The 19,103-nt window shown below is 37.3% G+C and overlaps 1 protein-coding gene across 9 annotated transcripts in view; it reads right to left on the minus strand.

Moving 5' to 3' along the window:
* RTN4R (reticulon 4 receptor) overlaps nucleotides 1–18,799 on the minus strand; it is a 393,010-nt gene extending 374,211 nt beyond the window's left edge. The window contains exons 1-3 of one of the 9 annotated variants that reach the window (XM_077294899.1): nucleotides 18,609–18,779; nucleotides 18,443–18,515; nucleotides 17,667–18,043 (exon numbers count right to left, since the gene is read on the minus strand). In XM_077294899.1, coding sequence (XP_077151014.1) covers nucleotides 17,667–17,688 — 22 coding nt within the window. In that variant the 5' untranslated portion in view covers nucleotides 17,689–18,043; nucleotides 18,443–18,515; nucleotides 18,609–18,779. Of the gene's footprint in view, nucleotides 1–8,475; nucleotides 8,632–17,010; nucleotides 17,035–17,666; nucleotides 18,334–18,442 lie in introns of those variants that run through there. The other 8 variants (XM_077294890.1, XM_077294925.1, XM_077294932.1 and 5 more) reach the window with 8 other exon arrangements.
* Nucleotides 18,800–19,103: the final 304 nt, after the last annotated feature.

A 19,103-nucleotide genomic window follows, 5' to 3' on the forward strand; every position in this document is an offset into this window, starting at 1 on the left:
AAGAATTAGCTGGGTAAAAAGGCAGAATGAGCAATTGTAAGTACAAAGCGCTATATAATATGATGATTGCAATATAATAAGACAAAACTTTGATGGTAGTGTAACACCAAAAACAAGTCTCAGAAAATGGCTCAATTGCTTCCTGCTGGCAACTGACGGTTCGTTTGAAACTTGTCGGCTGATTTATACTTTTATTCTATGTATAACTTGCTCTACAATTGCAGTAGAAATGTGTTATTATATTAATAAATTGGGCAAGGCATTCTCTTATGTTCTTTTAGAATACAAATACACAATTAAAAAGTCTCCATTTCTAAGGAAAAATGTCTGTATAGTTTTAAATAAACAATCTCTTTATTCTAAATATGATCGACACATTTGCCATTTCTTTTACAACGAACATGGTTGAATTCACCCCATTCATAGTGAACACATAAGATTTAATGCGCATAACTGCTACCCCAACCTATTATATAACAGAGGAAGAACAGGCAATCATTGCAAGGCGCATGTGATATATTGAAATCTGTCTATGTTAAACACTAGTGTAAACTCAAGGACAAGTGTTCACCGCAGTTCTAAGACTTAGCGATTGGAAAAGCTGGCTGCACGAGCTTGGCTTGAAGGAGAATGGATTGTGATCCATCTGGGTTTCACAAGAGCTCAGGATTGCCATGTCACTGGCATGAATCTATAATTGACTAGTTAGAAAAAGACTTTTCTGGCCTTTAACAGAGTATATTTGAAGCCTTGTTGGCATGCACTGGCATGCATTTAGAGTACCTATGTTTAGGAGTGGTGTTGTCAAGCCAGGCAATGTGGTGACATAGAGTTATACAGGAGGTCATTACTACTAACCACAGCAGGAGAAGAAGTGAGGAGCAACAAATTAAGGAGAAGACATCTGGTCTAGACAACCATAGCTCACTGAGAGCTATAAGGATCAACTTGGTACTGCTTACAGACTTTTAGGTATTTATACTTCTTCCTGAAGCCCTTAAAGCATGAAAGCTGAGTTAGACCATGTTTACATGGCAGTATTTTGGACAGCATTTTGTATCAGTATTTTTGGCAAAAATCAGGAGTGGAGCAATCAGGGGAAAAGAAGAATACAAAGACTTGAAAGACTTCTTCATTTTTTCACCCACTCTGGTTTTGGCTTACAAATACTGATGTAAAATGCAGACCAAACTTCTGCCGTGTGAACATGGCCTAATAGAGTGTGCTGCGACTACTAAAGAATCATGAAAATGGGAAAATAGCAAGTGGATTGTTCAAATTGATGAATAGCTAACATAAAGGATCCCAAAGGTGGATATAAAATTACACTTTCATGTAAACCAACTTAAAAATGGACAAACAATGACCAGGCAGCAAAAACACCACTCCTGGTTTTGGCTTACAAATACTAATAGAAATAACATTCTATTTATGTTTCATAAAATAAAATATCCCTCGTTGCAACTCGCATACAAATAAATTATTATAATAATCTTAGTTTTGATTTTGGGTGTATTATACTTGGTAATTTAGTCACTCCAAAATATTCTCTAAACTAAACATTACCTTCACTGTCAGTTGTGTATTTCATCAGAGAAGACTTTGAAAGTAAATCACAAGACATTAGTGGTTTGTCTATTAGGGCCTGCCAGTCACCATCTTGAAACAGTTCTCCAATGACAAGTAGATCAGTTCTTTGAGCATTTATATTGTATATACGCTATAAAGAAAGAACTTCATTGTGACTAGACATATATGACTTCAATGGCAAAATTGTGAATCAGCCTTTAGCCTTTGCAGACTATTACATAGTCATAAGCCACCACAGTGTTTGTTTTACCTTTAGCCAGCACCCAACAGGGTAGAAACCAATTGTGCTTGAAATGTATGCTGAGATATTTTCCTATTATGTCTCTCAACATGCAGCTAGGAGTTTCTTAGTGCTTCCCTTTCCAGGTAATAACCCTGTTGGATAACCGCAAGCTGATATTTTTATCCACATTTGACTCATGTGAAGGCATGGCTGATGTCACCGATTAATAATTAATGATTCTATACATAATGCACCTACACTTTGTACATAGGTAGGCTTTGTAATAGACTAACTCATTGTTAATATTTTATCTATCTCTGCATTAAGAAAATACCCAGAAGAGTCTCCTGCAGGAACAGACAATAGCATTACTGTCCAGAATACAGCGTACATAATAGGTCCGTTTGTATGAGAGAGATGGCCTTGGAATCAAACAGCATGACATTTTTTATTCTCATTATACAATTTATACTTCTACATTTTGTACTCTGATCCATCGTGTTCCATTGATTTCATGCTGTAATGACTACATCCTCCAATCTGTTAAAGTGATAGATATATTCCCATAATCACACAAATATAAGAAAGTTTGCTAAGCAGTAATAATGATCCTGTGCCTGCCTATTTTCATCATTAATCATATTCACATTAATGTTCTGTCCTCAACCTATTTTTTCGAATTATTTATAATCTTGAAACATTAAGAAAGCGTATTTATTGACAGCTCTGCATATTATGACTGCATTGCATAATTATATAAGGGCATATTAGCAACACTTAATGGAAAGTTTTTGTATGATCTTTTAAAAGTCCCAAACTTAGGATGTCACTTGAAAACTCGTCAGATTCTTTTTTATTACGTCTTGAAACTAATTTAATGGTTTACACAGCCTGACGCTACATATAGGGAATAAATAGATGTGATGTCAGCTTTTTCTTGTATCTCAGATTGATTAGCTTTGAGTAAAGTAATAATTCTAGAAGGATCATATTTGAATCTCTGTAATATATTCCAATTCTTTGGTAAAACTGTCCATTTATTCTATTTAAGATAGCTTTATTCTATCTACAAATCTCAACTACATGCTTTGATTTTTAAAAGTTATTTTGCCATTCCTTTATTTTATACACTTAGGCTCATTTAATAGTTTGAGCATTAGCGATGAGCAAATTGATCGAATTTTCTGAAATTTGCAATGCCACATGAGTTTCAACAATTTTAGAGTCGATTAGTGAATCTCCCTCTCTTTTCCAAACGTTTACGAAACTGCGAGCCCTGAGCTCTCCTAAGATGTCGTTTGCTAAGGGGAATCCTCATTCCCATTGCTTCCCTTCCATGGGCTTTGGTAACATGGCTGCCAGAAGTGGCTTATGCCCAGACTGAAATCTCGGGAGGCGAGATCTCCAAACCCGAGATCTCGTCTCCAGAGATCTCAATCTGCACAGGTGCATCCTCTGGCGCCAATTTTCCCAAAACCCGCTGCAGGGAAATCAATGGGAAGGAGAACTCTGCTCAGTACCAACATCTTAGGAGAGCTCAGGGCTCGCAGCCTTGCAACGCCTGGATGCCCTCTCCTCCCAACCCAGGGCTGAAGCATTACCCCACTCCAGCTGCTGCAGGCCTGCTGATGCAGTGACCCTGACTCCTAAGACCCTGTTCCTCCGCTGCTGACCCCCCTCCAGTATGCTTCCATAAAATGGGATTGTAAGAGGTACAAACATTTTATTTTAACAAACTTTTTTCCTATTTTCATTCACAAAATTTGAGGTGCGTCTTATGGTCCCATGCATCTTATAATCCACAAAATACAGTACTTGAATCTTTGAGTGCTGCCCTTATTGCATCATGGACAGATGTGGATTTGATTGAAGTCCTTAGATTTGCACCCTATACTACCACTAAGCTGCTTCAGCTTTTAGCTATCTACAGTATTTATCTACTGTATCAATCTATCCCATATCTACTGTATGTATCTATTTATGTATCTAGAAAATAAAAGGCAGAAATTTAGCTTCAAAAATAAAAAGTGGACTAAAATAATCCTCATATGCAATCATTTGACTTATTTTTTTATAATAAAACAAAAGTCATAAATCATATTAAGCCAAGGCAAAAAGTAAAAGTTAGTAGGATATTCCCTCTATAATTGAAACCTTAGTCAATTAAATATTATTTGAATGCAGCCAAAATCATTGAATGTTGCTCAGCTATTTCGTCTCCTGACACATGCACAGGGGACAAAATAGTCATCTGGTTTTCTTCTCTAGGAAGCAATATGACTGGAAAGATAAGTTTCAACTTTTCCCAAGCTATATTCCACTAGACCTTAGGGAATGTAGATGAAGAGTATATGATGAACATTACAATATCTCATTTTAAGCTGTTTCTATTAAAGCCAAGGTGAATGAAATAAAACCCTTTAGGAAATTAATACTTCTGTTTTTCTTTACAAAAAATGTCCAAATTTAGTTCCTGGACCTGAAGTGGCAACATACCTCTAACAAGGTGAGACATACTTTTTGCAGAGAAAATGAATAAGATTTTGTTTACATTTCCCATGTGAAAAGTTTGTAAGTTAAAGAGGTTGTCCACTTCCCTAACTTAATGACTAGTTTCTGCCAAAAATGCCTAAAGATAATGCCCCTAAATAACCCCATATACATTTTCTGTGAATGTTTATGTTATGCCTTTCAGCTTCACTTTCTGTACCTTGGCATCAGCCCTGTGTTACAGCCATCACTTCCTCCTTAGAGTCCTCTGCACCCTTCTGACTACATTTCCCATCATCCCTTGTGATGAGCTTTAAGCCAGACGTAAGCACTCCTCATGTAACCCTGCCTAAACCTCTCCCACCCTTCTACCTTCATCATTCACAGCTTCAGCATAACATCCTTTCCAGGAAACTGCTACAGGCAAGTCAATGAACACCAGAACTCCAGCACTGGCAATAAAGATTATCCCTTACTCCTTTTCAACTCTTTTACTTTAATATTAAAATATTATTTACTATTTAGTTTCCCCAAGACTTTTTTATTCTGGAGAATATTCAAATTCATATTACTGTATATTCCATGTACAAACATCCCCCTCACATTGATACAAACTTTGGATTTTTTTTATTTTTAGGTCTGGTATTAGTATTAAAATCTTGAACATTGGCCGTTTTAAACATTACGACAAATCAAAGGCTGGTTTATAGTTTTTATGCTGGTTTAACTGTCCCAATTTACCTAGTTGATCACATGTTTGGCTTCTCCTTTTTGGCGTTTTTAATTGGGACTTTTGCATTACATTTATTGCCAATACAACCATATATGAATAATGTAGTTAACATTATCATGACATCATTATGCATATAGAATATTTCTGAGCATATGTTACTATTTTTTGTCAAGTTTTTCATTACTTGTTATTATGTGTTATCTTGTATAGAACTCTATACATTCAGTTGTGCTCAGAAGCTTACATACCTAGGTAGAATTTTTGCTTTCTTGGCCTTTTTTCAGAGAATATGAATGATAACACCAAAACTTGTTCTCCACTCACGGATAGTGATTGGGTGAAGCCATTTATTGTCAAACTACTGTGCTTTCTCTTTTTAAATCATAATGACAACCCAAATTATCCAAATGAAACTGATCAAAAGCTCACTTAACCCATTTCTTAATGCCGTGTATTGCCCCCTCTAACATCAATGACAGCTTGAAGCCTTTACTGGTAGTTGTGGATGAAGTTCTTTATTTTCTCAGATGGTAAAGCTGCCCACTCTTTCTGGCAAAAAACCTTCAGTTCCTGTAAATTCCTGGGCTGTCTAGCATGAACTGCTTTTTGAGATCTCCCCTGAGTGGCTCAATGATATTGAGGTCAGGAGACTGAGATGGCCGCTCCAGAACCTTCACTTTGTTCTGCTGTAGCCAATGACAGATTGACTTGGACTTGTGTTTTGGATCCCATGTGCAGCTTCCAGGCTGATGATTGCAAATTTGCCTCCAGTATTTGTTGATAACGTGCTGCATTCATCTTTCCTTCAACTTTCACCAAGTTTCCTGTGTCTCTGTAGCTCATACATCCCCAAAATATCAGCGATCCACCTTTGTGCTTTACAGTAGGAATGGTGTTCCTTTCATCATAGGCCTTGTTGACTACTCTCCAAATGTAAGGTTTATGGTTGTGGCCAAAAAGTTCAATTTTGGTCTCATCACTCCAAATTACCTTGTTCCAGAAGTTTTGAGGCTTCTCTCGGTGCTGTTTTGCATATTGTAGGCAAGATACTGTGTCATTTGTGCAGTAATAGCTTTCTCCTGGTGACTCGACCATGCAGCCCATTTTTGTTCAAGTGCCTCCTAATTGTGCATCTTGAAACAGCCACACTGCTGTTTTCAGAGAGTGATGTATTTCACCTGATGTTATTTGTGGGTTTTTCTTTGCATCCCGAACAATTTTCCTGGTAGTTGTGGATGACATTTTTGTTGGTCTACCTGACCGAGGTTTTGTTTTTACAGAGCCCCTGATTTATCACTTGTTAAACACAGTTTGAACGCTGTTGACTGGCATTATAAATTCATTGGATATCTTTTTGCATTCATTTCCTGTTTTATACAGATCGACTACCTATTCCCATAGGTCCATTGACAGTTCTTTTGCTTTCCCCATGACTCACAATTCAGAAACATCATTGGCTGGATGAAAGATGCAAGAGTCTGTCTGGATCCCAGAAACTCACTCAGCTTTTATGCACACACACTGATTACAAACAAACAGGTCACAGGTGAGGATGTTACTTTTGGTAGCCATTCAAACCCATTTGTGTCAACTTCTGTGCATGTTATCAGGCCAAAATCACCAGGATATGTGAACTTTTGATCAGGGTCATTTTGGGTTGTCATTATGATTTAAAAATAGAAAACACAATAGTTTGACAATTAATGGCTTCACCCAACCGCTAAACATGAGTGGAGAAAATTTTTTGATGTTATCATTCATATTCTCTGAAAAAAGGCCAAGAAAGCAAAAATTCTTCATATGTATATGTACAGCCATAGCAATTGATGCCATATAATTGGAATCAGCATTGATTGCTAGAAAAAAAGGGGCTGCAGTGTTTTGTGAAGCACCTTCTGATTTTTTTCCATGGACAGCACCACCATTGCTTTGACAGGTGCTGAAACTGAGCCCCATTTGCTTGATTGTGGTATCATAATGACCTAGACAGCAGTGGTGTTCTAGAGAGAACATGGCAAAGAGGCCTTGTCCCCGTCATGATTGATGGAGTTCTTGTGATTGCATCAAGTTGTGATAGCATATTCTAGAAATATCCTGTCACTTGCAAAGACTACACTTTAAGTACACAGATATCTGCTTGGTGAGATAATGTTAAAGTATTCTTCACAATAATATACAGAGTTAAAGAAAGACCTTAAATTACTAATGTAGAGAAATGATGTAATGCAAAAAATAGTTTTTATATCTTCTACAGTATTTTGTAACAATCATTTAAATCTGTCTTCAAATTGTTATATTCTGATATTATATGTGACATAATCATATTTTCTACATTATTCAGCTATGTTTGACTATTCTTAATTTTAAAATGACAGTTTATTACCATTGTAAGCACCTATTAAGGTTTCAGTGTCATTCATTTTACCAGTTTACATCTAAACACATGCAATATTCGCAGTTGAGTGGAAGATTTATATCCATTTCAAAGACAAATATTCTACAATCTAGAAAGAAAATGCAAACTGCTTATGCAGCAGAGGGAACACTAGGTGGCTTCAATTGCAGTATAGATCTCAAGAAAAAAGCCACTGGGATTTAAACACAATAAACATTCATGCGCAAAACCAAATACAATTTCAATCATTAAATTAGAATAATACAATTTCATGGCAGAATTTCTATACTGAAGACTTCAATTTATAATTGAAATAAATGATTAAATATCTTTTTAGTTTCTTAAACTTTTTTTCCGACTCTTAAATATTTTAATAATATATTATTTTCTGTTTATTTGCCCAAGTCTTATTTATTCTGAAGAGAAAAGTTCATACCCAAACCATTTTTTATTGGTGATCCTTTATTTTAAATTATCTATTGTTATGCATATGTAACTTTGCCCAGTTTGCACTGAACTTTTTTTGTTTAATGTTTAGCTACTACTACTTCCTAGATTACCGCTACTACTACTTCCTAGATTACCATTGAATCCTACAGTGGGCACATGCTTTTACAACATAATAAGATCCAATAGTCCATTAAACAACAACTGCATTGAATCAGTCTTTGATCATTTGATATTGGGGTCTATTTCTATATTGTGTGCACAATTGTTAGACAAATTTGTATTTTTGATGGTTAATATTATAATTGAACAAGTACAGTGCTGTCGATCAATACAAACGATTAATAAACCTGAAACCTGAATGTTTAAGAACAGTAAAAGAGAGTTTTTTCTTTCTTGGATTTTTCTTTCTTAGATATGTTTTCAGAATCATCGGGGGAACTATTATTGTGCAGAAATATTGTGCAACAAAAGGAAAAATTTAAATGTTACCATCTCAATTTTTTACTTTATCTGTTAAAATGAAAATAATAACCAAATAACTCAAAATGTACAAAACCAAATTTCTGACATTTCAAAAATATGTATATCAGTTACCAATATAGCTGCCCTTCTTTTCAATAACAGTCATAAGCCATCCATTCATGGAGTCTTTCAGTTTCTTAATTTGTTGAAAACTTTTTGGCCAGCACCAACCACAGCTTCTCAGATAATGCTCAGGGAGATGTACTGTTTTCCTTCACCATAAATCACCTGTTTAAAAAGGGCACACAAGTTCTCAATAGGGTTTAGGTTAGGTGAGGAAGGAGTCATGCCATTATTTTTTCATCTTTAAGGTTGTGGTAAGCAAAGCAGTGGAGAACTTTGATGCATACAATGGAGCATTGTCCTGCATAAAAACCATGTTTTTTTTAAAGATGCAGACCTTTTTCTCTAAGACTGCCTGAAGAAAATGTCTTCTAAAAACGGGCAGTAGGTTTGATTTTGTGTTTATCTTCAACCCGAAAAGGTTCCACTAGCTAATCTTTAATAATACCAGCCTAAAGCAGTACCCCACCTCCACCTTTTCACTCATCTCATCAGTCCATAAAACTTTTGAAAACTCCATCTTCAGATACTTTTTTGGCCCAGTGTTGACCTATCAACTTATGTATCTTTTTCAGTGGTGTTCGGGTTTCAGCCTCCCTTACCTTGGCCATGTCTCTGAGCACTGAATACCTGTTACTTCTGGACACTCCAGGGAGGTTACAGCTATGCAATATGACAGCACTGGAGGAAAATGGGTTACTGGTCTCTTCATGTTTAACCCCTTCATGCCCAGAGGTATTTTTTATTTTTTGCTCCCGCTCTTCCCAGAGCCATAACATTTTTACTTTTTTAAAATGGCCATGTAAGGGCTAGTTTTTTATTTAAGTGGTAAAAAAATTCAAAACTTTGGTAAACAAAAAAATGGCGCCATTTTCCAAGACCTGTAGCGTCTCCACTTTTTATGATCTTGGGCTGGATGAGAGTTTATTTTTTGCACACTGAGCTGATGTTTTTATTGGTACCATTTTTATGTAGATGTGATCTTTTGATTGCCTGTTATTGCACTTTATTGCAATGTAGAGGTTAACAAAAAAACATAATCCTGATGTTTTGATTTTTTTTTCTCAATACGCTGTTTAGCGATCGAGTTAATTCTTTTTATATGTGGGTGATTTGAACTTTTACATTTTTTTATATTTTTTAAAACATTTTTTTTACTTTTTTGCTTGCTTCAATAGTTTCCATGGGAGACTAGAAGCTGCAGTTTTGTGATCAGCTCTGCTACACAAAAGGTGATGATCAGATCACCTGTATGTAGCAGAAATGCTCACTTGCTATGAGCGCCGACCACCGTGCGGTGCTCATAGCAATCCGGCTATGACAACCATAGCGGTCTGTTGAAGACCTCTGGTTGTCATGCCAGCTCATCGGTGACCCACGATCACGTGACGAGGTCACCGATGGGCGGGATTTCTGGCTCGCTTACCGGAAACACAAGTTAAATGCCGCTGACAGAGATTGAAAACATGTTGACTATTTGCAACAAAACTTTTGATAGTTCTGTGATCAAGCTCCAACAATTTAGCAATTTCAACAGTGCTGCATCCCTCTGTAAGACTTTTTATTAGTTATTTCTATGTTTCTTCTGCTTTTGTAAATGTTTATATTTTATTTTTTATCTGAGTTGTTTTTTTATGTAAAAAACAGGATTAACATATTATTAAATTCAAATGTTTCTATTTTTTTTAAGATATTCTTTATATATGTATTTTTTTCTATCCTAATTTATTCCCAATGGTGTACTGTGTCCAGTTTTGGGCACCGGTGCTCTGGAAGGATATAATGGAACTAGAGTGAGTACAAAGGAGGGCAACAAAATTAATAAAGGGGATGGGAGAACTACAATACCCAGATAGATTAGCGAAATTAGGATTATTTAGTCTAGAAAAAAGACAACTGAGGGGTGATGTAATAACCATGTATAAGTATATAAGGGGACAATACAAATATCTCGCTGAGGATCTGTTTATACCAAGGAAGGTGACGGGCACAAGGGGGCATTCTTTGCGTCTGGAGGAGAGAAGGTTTTTCCACCAACATAGAAGAGGATTTTTTACTGTTAGGGCAGTGAGAATCTGGAATTACTTGCCTGAGGAGGTGGTGATGGCGAACTCAGTCGAGGGGTTCAAGAGAGGCCTGGATGTCTTCCTGGAGCAGAACAATATTGTATCATACAATTATTAGGTTCTGTAGAAGGACGTAGATCTGGGGATTTATTATGATGGAATATAGGCTGAACTGGATGGACAAATGTCTTTTTTCGGCCTTACTAACCATGTTACTATGTTACTATGTTCAGTAGCTTGTCCCTTTTTTATCTATTTTTTTATTTTGATTTCACTAAACTGCTTGTTGGAATATTTTCTGTCCAGTTTTTTTGACCAATGCTATTTGTTTTGAAATGAACTCACTGGTATGTGTTGGTGATTTTTCAAAATCACGCATTGTGCCTCTAACCCTCTCACCTAGATGACAAGGAGAGGAAGCTTCAAGGGAACTAGGAAAGTGTTGAGTGAATTTTTTTCCTTTTCTGTGAGCCGTTTTTAATTTAGGGTTAGAACCCGCAAGTATGAGGACCCTTGATGTGGGTTGCAAGCTTGCGTATTTTTGCCAAAATATTGACCAATGCCTCATGCAATGTAGTTATTTTATATATCATTTTTATTGCACATTTTTCCAGTTTTTGCAGACCTTTTAGTGTTAATTAGGTGACTTGGGGCATCCTGCCTTTTGGGGTACACTTATATAGTGCTGGGCAACCCGCCTGGTCTAGCAGTATGAGCATCATCAACAGACTGTAAGCCAGACACTGTGCATCACATATATCTGTGTGACTGGAATTCCTACACAAGCTTTATCTGAATGCATTTTTAATACAACACAGCCACCACCTCCATGAATTGGTAGGTTTGTGAGCGGCTGTTTAAATCAGTATTTATCACCTGTGCTACCTCTGCCTTTATCATGGGGGTCTGCTGTATCCTGCTAGGGCAATTGTAATCTGACCTGGTGTTGGTAAGGCTGGCTTTTGTCCTTTTCTGTGAGCGATTATACCAGCTGTACCAAAAAGAATTACCGTATTTTTCGGACTATAAGATGCACTTTTTCCCAAAACAATTTGGGAGGAAAATGGGGGGTGCATCTTATAGTCTGTACGTAGGCTTACTGGGGGTCGCGACAGTAGTGTAGCAGTCTCCATTCCTCAAGGAGCTGGCAGTGGCAGAGGTGTGGCGATACTGAGGCTCGATGTCGGTGGTGGGTGGTGCGGAGTGCCTCGTTGGCATCCCTCTGGCCATCTTCCTGAAGCCATGGGCTGCTGGAGGCAGCATATGTGCAGATTGAGATCTCGGCAGCCCGCTGCTTCAGGAAAATGGCCACTGGAGGCCACGTGTGCGCAGATTGAGATCTCAGCAGCCATATTCCTGAATCCGAGGGTCACCGAGATCTCAATCTTCACATGTGTGGCCTCAGGAAGATGGCAGCTGAGAAATCGGTGATGTACTTGGCTCTGCTCGCCGTGGACACCGGGCCGTGGCGTCGCCACATTTCTGCCGCTGGCATCTTGAGAGAGGGACCCTGATCCATGCTCTGCTTCACAGCCGACACCAGACCCACAGCATCGCACCACTGGGATACCCCGGGACTGCAGCATTGCCCCACTTCTGCCACTGCCGGCTTCCTGAGGAAGGGACCATGCCTCCTGTGACCTCGCTTTACCACTGCCAGCCCTCAGGTAAGATACCTTAAATTCAGACAATAAAACGGACCCCCATCTTATAAAAATCTTTTTTCTGCTATTTTCCACCCCAAAATTTGGGGTACGTCTTATGGTCCTGTGCATCTTATAGTCCGAAAAATACGGTAGCTATGAGAGTTGAATATGGTGATGACACTGTGAAAAAACACATTACAGAAAATGAATAACATGTACAAAATATGTAAAGTGTAAAAAACACATATAAGATCTTTGAACTGTCATCTGATACTCATGGGTGATTTCCCAAGGTTTGTACAGTAATATCCAGATGAAGGCTTATCAGTGGCATGTGTCTCTCCTTCTTGTTAAATAAATCCTGTCGAAAGGAATAGTTTACAAACATTTGATACTTTCATATTTATGTTTTTCACATGCACAAATGGACATGTAACCAGCACATATCTGGCAATGTAATTCCCATTTGTTCTAAAATAAAATCATAAGCCACCTTCAAATCATATATACACCCAAATGATAAAATTCCTTTGATCAAAATGTTTTGCACACCAAGAATTTTTTTGGGTGAAGCAATGATCTTGCATTCATGGATTTGTTTGTGCTGTTCACAAACATGAGGGGAATACAAATCTCCATGGATAGCCTTTTTGCCCACAACTGGTAGTATGTCTCCAGTTTGCACCCCCCATCCCCCTGACTGGACAGAGCCTGCAATCCACCGAGAAAGCCATCATAGCATTGAGGATAACTGATTTGTATAAACCACAACCATTTATAGACTACAAACAACTAATACACTAGATTGTCAGGCAGGCAGGAATGGGTCCTACCTATGCTAGGGCAAACAAGCTTCAACAAATAATCTATGAAGACAATGGGGAATTTTGTTTCTTAGAGCCTTTAATTCAGATTTAGTAGCAAACATACATGTGGAGATTCATGGTTTGGTTCAATATTGCAATACAAACAAACTATTTGTGGAATCATAGCCATATTTAAATTGTATCTTTGAATAATTGGGGTATATGTAAATTTGGAAGCAATGGGTAATGGTGAGGTCAACTGGCACATCATATGTAGGCCTCATTCATTGCAAATGTCAGCTTTCTCATAGCAACAAATCACCTTTTTAAAATATGATCTGAGCAGATAAAAACTAGGACTGGTTGTTATGAACAACAATCACACTTAGTTTCATGATTCATCTGTGTATTTGTGTCTTGTGTTTGTATTAATCTTAAACAATTGCAGAACATAAGCTAATTAGAAGGATGCATTACTTTGATGTGCTCATGTTTTCTATTCCTCATGTCCTCCTCAAGGGCAGACAGAGCATATTAGTATATCCTTTGTAAATCATAGTGAAATAATCAAGCTTGTGTATTATATAAGCTGAAGTAGTTGGTCAAGACGGGAGCACCAGGGGAAAAAATTGGATGACTCATTGAATTATGTACATTCCTGTGCATTAAGCACATTTAGAAGTTGCGCTTACATCAATTTATTTATCTATCAGAACAGAAATCTGTAAGGGATTCCTTGGTTTAGAGATCCCATTTTGAAGACGGTGTGAGGTATTATACATATATATTCTTAGTCATTCTGTTAGATCTATTGGTGCTGTCTGGTGGTCTCTGTTGCGGTGTTTCTGTGGAGTGGACACAGGCAAAAGAGGCCTCGGTGCAAAAACAATTTATGGGCCTTTTGTAGTCCAACAGTTCATCATAATGCATAACTCCCCCTGCTTTGGACCTAGAATAGGGCCCCCTTACCTCTTTGGCACTTTTCCGACAGCACAGATTGCACCAATGATGTGTCTGCCCCTGGCCTAGAGATGCTGCTGGGACGTTGAGTTGCTTTCTTTGCTCTGCAGTGCTGCAACTTGCCGAGTAAGGACTTAAAAGAAGTTGCATTGAAGTGGCAAGTGAGCTTACACTATGCTCAAAATGTGTGGTAAAATCTACAATATCAGAGATAATAGAGGGAATTCCTTATTTAGTTTAATTGACCTCCATCAATTAGTCAGCGTGAAGTGCAGCACCTTCTGGAGGACACATTTTTGTGATGCTTCATTTCCTCAGAGATAGCACCGCAGAACAATATTAAGCTTTGCTGCTATGTACACCTGCTGGTTGCAGATGATCATTGATGGTTTCAGCATCTAGACATCCTGCCATCAGCATATTTTATGGGAACTCTCCCAACAAAAGCAGACTGTCAACAGCTGATGGTCTCCTTAACTTTTATTTTTAACAATTTAAGAAGTGAAGAGTCCATAATAAATGTTTTTTTTAGCTGCAGATTTTTTAGGTGCTGCTGAAGATTGCCATGGCAGGATCTCCACACTCCTACATGAACATAGGGTTGACACTCACTTTAGGTAATATAACTGGTGGAATGTATTATTGAGAGCCACTAGATCATGCTGCCAGGTAGACTATAATGGGTAGACACTAGCACTTGATCGAGGATCGAGGATCACCTGTGTATTTATTGCCTTACTTGCTCAATTTTTGTGAACAGTTGGCTGTGAATGTAAGAAAAAAGACTTTGTGTTCTTATACTGCTTTTCTTTCCTTAGAATGAATTAGTTTTTCTTAATGAAAATAAATTACACGTAAGACAGTATGCTTGCACTCAATACATTTTTGTGTTTGTACGCATTCCGAATCATAAGCCAGATAAAATCTAAACCTTTCCATCTCGCACATACTGGGTGGTCTGCATTTTTGTGTGTTGCTTTTGCTATTGAAGATAAATTATGCCTTCTGGGAACTAGGCCACATCTGAAAAACATCTTGCAAGGGCAAAAAAACTGCAGACTTTTTAACACTATTATTAGAAGATTTCATTCCTTTTGTATACTGTTCATAAAATGCTAACAAAACCACAATTAGGGAAAAGCTGAATAGTATGTTCTTTATGTAGCATAGGCCTCATAAGTGAACATCAAAGCACAAAATCCAAATCCAACAGTGTTGACATTAATCCCTTTCTCTTCTCATACAGACAAAATCTAGATCAATAATGCTGAATCTTGTATAATTAAAGTTCAATAAACCACATTACTTCAGTTCGGCTAGAAGAACTAAAATGTACCAGAAAAGTGTAATTCATAATATTGTATTTGTGTAGAATAATTTACATGCCTGGATGTTATTTGGTTAAATAACTCTGACAAGATAACAGAGCTCTAATCGCACTATAGGTGCTATGAATTACATTAACCTCAATGCAAGTAACTATATAGCTGCGATCTCTTCAGCCTGAACAGTGATTGATAGAACAGAAATGATGCTCAGTAGGCCTGAAAGAGTTTCACATGATTTAATAAGGCTGCAGTGAAACAGTCATTTCAAAAGATTAGAAAGTCTTCCAATGAAAAGAACACAAATGTGCAAAGTCTTCTTATAAGGGCTAACCAGTATAAATGACAAGGCTAAAGAATGTAATAAAACATATCCTGTGCCACATGCAAAGTGCTGTCAAATACATGTAAAAACTCTGTGATCTTTAATTTAGGGTAAAGCTTGTTTTCATGTTATGGCAATAGTAGATTGCAGTGTCTCTAGTGCAACTTAATCTGAAAACCCAACCTATGTATGGGCATCTCTCTCTCTCTAGCCTATGTCTTTCTATCTATCTATCTATCTATCTATCTATCTATCTATCTATCTATCTATCCTATGTCTATCTATCGTTCTATATATTTATCTATTTTGCTTTAAGCAATGGGAATTCTATCATTGGTAAGCATTGGCACATATACTTTATTGTTTAGTATGGCTTAATAAGAAACGGCATATATTAATATGTGTGATAGCTGACAAGTCAAAAAAAATCACCCAGGCCAAAATAATAAAAAGATTTTGTCAGAATTAAAAAGTACACATAATTCACCATAATTCATTCTTTTGAATATGATACATTTCGCGTAAATTACTCCAAATTCACAGCATTGAACAAAAATATATATATAAGTGTGTATATACATACAGTATATATAAACACACACACCTCCATTACCACTCTGCTAGCAATAAAATTACATTTATAATCCAAACATTTTATAATCCAAACATCTGTTTGAGTAGGATTACTAAAAAGATGAAATACTCTATAGTCAGTCAGTCTGTGTCTAGCTGTCTGATATATATATATATATATATATATATATATATATATCTATATCTAACTATCTATATATATATATATATATATATATATCTACATATATTTATATATATGACTAATGACTATATAGATATATACACAGATAGATATATAACATTTATGTCATCAATGCAAGACAATGACAAGTTGTTGGTAGTTCTAATTCCTTTTAATAAATACATTTATTTTTCAGCTAGGTGTCAGCGATCACCTTCTCTGTCAGTCAGTGCCCCTAAAAACACCCACAATCCTGTAAATGGGGTAGGCGCTGTACATAACTTGCCTGCTGTAATGGTGGTGACTTGAGTATGCTGACCCACAGTATCACGACTGCGAAATATTGCATAACAGGCAGTGCACAACTCGTCTACAGACTAAGGTGGGAATAAGTCTGTTCAAACTACCACTAAAATGCTGAGAGTAAGACAACGCTGAAATCATAGCTGAGGGCCATGATAGATGGCTATATATCAGTCTGGAAGCCCAATGTTCATATTTTATGCTACACATTTATGAAAATGATAATTAGTATGCACAGCCCTGGCACAGTCTTTGCAGAGTAGAGTTGAAGCTATGCATTCAATAAGTCTCCCACTATGAAGAACTCCACTAGGGAACTTCTCCCAGGGGGATGACAAGGGGGGATTTAAACTCACCATATGAAAAGCACATTCAGCTATTATATCACACACAAAAATGACTTTATCATGCTACATGGAGCAAAGAGCTGAAGGCACCCGTGGGACTGATTCACCGCAAGATCCGGTAGCTGCCTCCCAAGTGTCCTTCTGGATTCCTGACCTACTTTGTGCTATGTATTGCACTGTAGCCGTGTGGATGGAGCCTATAACTGTAATGCACCATCTCTCGCCCCTAAATCATCTTAAAACCTTCTCACCAGTCGGTATTCTTTGTGTCAGTGATTTAATTGACGTTTCCTTTACAAATGCTCAATAATTATTGCACTTCATATCATCATATCTGGAGTGCAAAAACTTCATTGGATAGAGATGGGGAGGAAAACTATGTATTCTATTCATGCAAAATCTAGTTAGTGCATATCTATTTATCATCTATCTATGTAATATATATATATATATAAATGAAAATATATATAAATAAATCTACATTTACATACATATATTATATATATACTGTACATATATATATATATATATCTAATGCAAACATGTTTAATGATATATTATGTAAATGAACGCTACACAACGCAGGATTAATATATATATATATATATATATATATATATATATATATATATATATATATATATATATATATATATATTGCTTACCTGCAAGAAACAGTGGTGTCATTCTGGGGTTTCCTTTATCCCTGCAGTGCAATCCTTAGGAAATTCAAACTTCGGTCCAATGAATCCCACTCCACAATGCAGCCAGCAATATTCCCCATCCAGGATCCCCTCTCCAGTTTTAAGGGTAAAACAATGAGAACAATCCTAGAATTCAGCCTCGGTTCTGAGTATCCATTGCTTGATCTTCATGTTCCCAAATGGTAACTACTTGTGCATGTGGGACCTGTGAGCCTCCTCCAGCATGGACACAGCTGGTAATGAGATCTCCCTGTCTTCCCCCATCAATGTGTGATGTGCTTCCTCTAGCTGCCAGGCGTTGTGGTGAAATCACTGCTCCTTTCCTTTCCCCGGTTGCTCTATGGAGAGAGAAGCTGTGAGAGGAAAAAGCAACGATGAATGTTTTATGGAGCTGGATCAGGGATTGAGAGGTGATGAATGTTTTATGGGATCATGTGGTTTGACGTGAGGGGAATCAGGCTTGATCCGATTTACAAGAGACACACAGAGCAGATGGGAGGGAACGAGCACAGAAAACAGCAAACAAACTGGGATAATGAAACAGTGCAAATCCGAGTTGGTGGAGGGAGCTGTCCGTTCAGCACCAGCAGGCTGCAGAGCCAGGGCACTTTCCTCTGTCACAGGCTAACCCTCTACTTATCTGCTGTCACTAATGAGCAGAGGTTGGAGCAGAACCTAGTGTCACCAGCAAGCCATCAATGTAATACATAGGACTTTATTAGCAGCATAGCCATTACCTGGAAGGAGATGCAGTCAGGTAGAGGAGCTGCAGAGTTCTGAGATCTGAGCAGATGTGGCAGAGTTGATTTTCTTAAAAAAAAAAAAAAAAAAAAAAAAAAAGGTAGATCTGACTTTCCAACTTAACTCATTGTCATATCAGGCATGTGTATTTTGGTAAATTACCAGCATCTTTATTAAGATAAAGGCATGCAAGCTATATCTGTAGCAAGAATATTTGCACAATGTCTCCCCTTGATCAGCAGTCTGGTCTCCCCTTCCAGTCCAGATCATTATCACATAGTTTATTTGGCAGGTAGGTTTTAATCCATTTTCGGTTACAGGAGCCTTCGGTGCTTAAGTTTACATAGCATTACTGGTCCCCTCCGGCAGAGGAGGGATTAGGATCTCGCAGTGAGGCTGAAATGGGAAATACAAATCAGATTACATTTCTGAGAAATGGAAGGAAATTTATAATTTGAAAGCTCATGTACATATCACAGCTGTCTCGACATCTTCCACGTTGACTGTAATATTTAACCCCTTCAACGTCATTCAGATAAAGAAAAGAAAAAAAGTAAGAATGCAATTTTGTCTTTGTAGCAGAAAATTCTGACAATTAAATGCTACCTTGAAGGACTTTTTAATTTTTTTTTTTTACAAACGGCATTAATCAAAATG

This window comes from Ranitomeya variabilis, chromosome 1 (genome assembly GCF_051348905.1).
Source record: "Ranitomeya variabilis isolate aRanVar5 chromosome 1, aRanVar5.hap1, whole genome shotgun sequence".
In the NCBI taxonomy this organism is placed as follows: Eukaryota; Metazoa; Chordata; class Amphibia; order Anura; family Dendrobatidae; genus Ranitomeya; species Ranitomeya variabilis.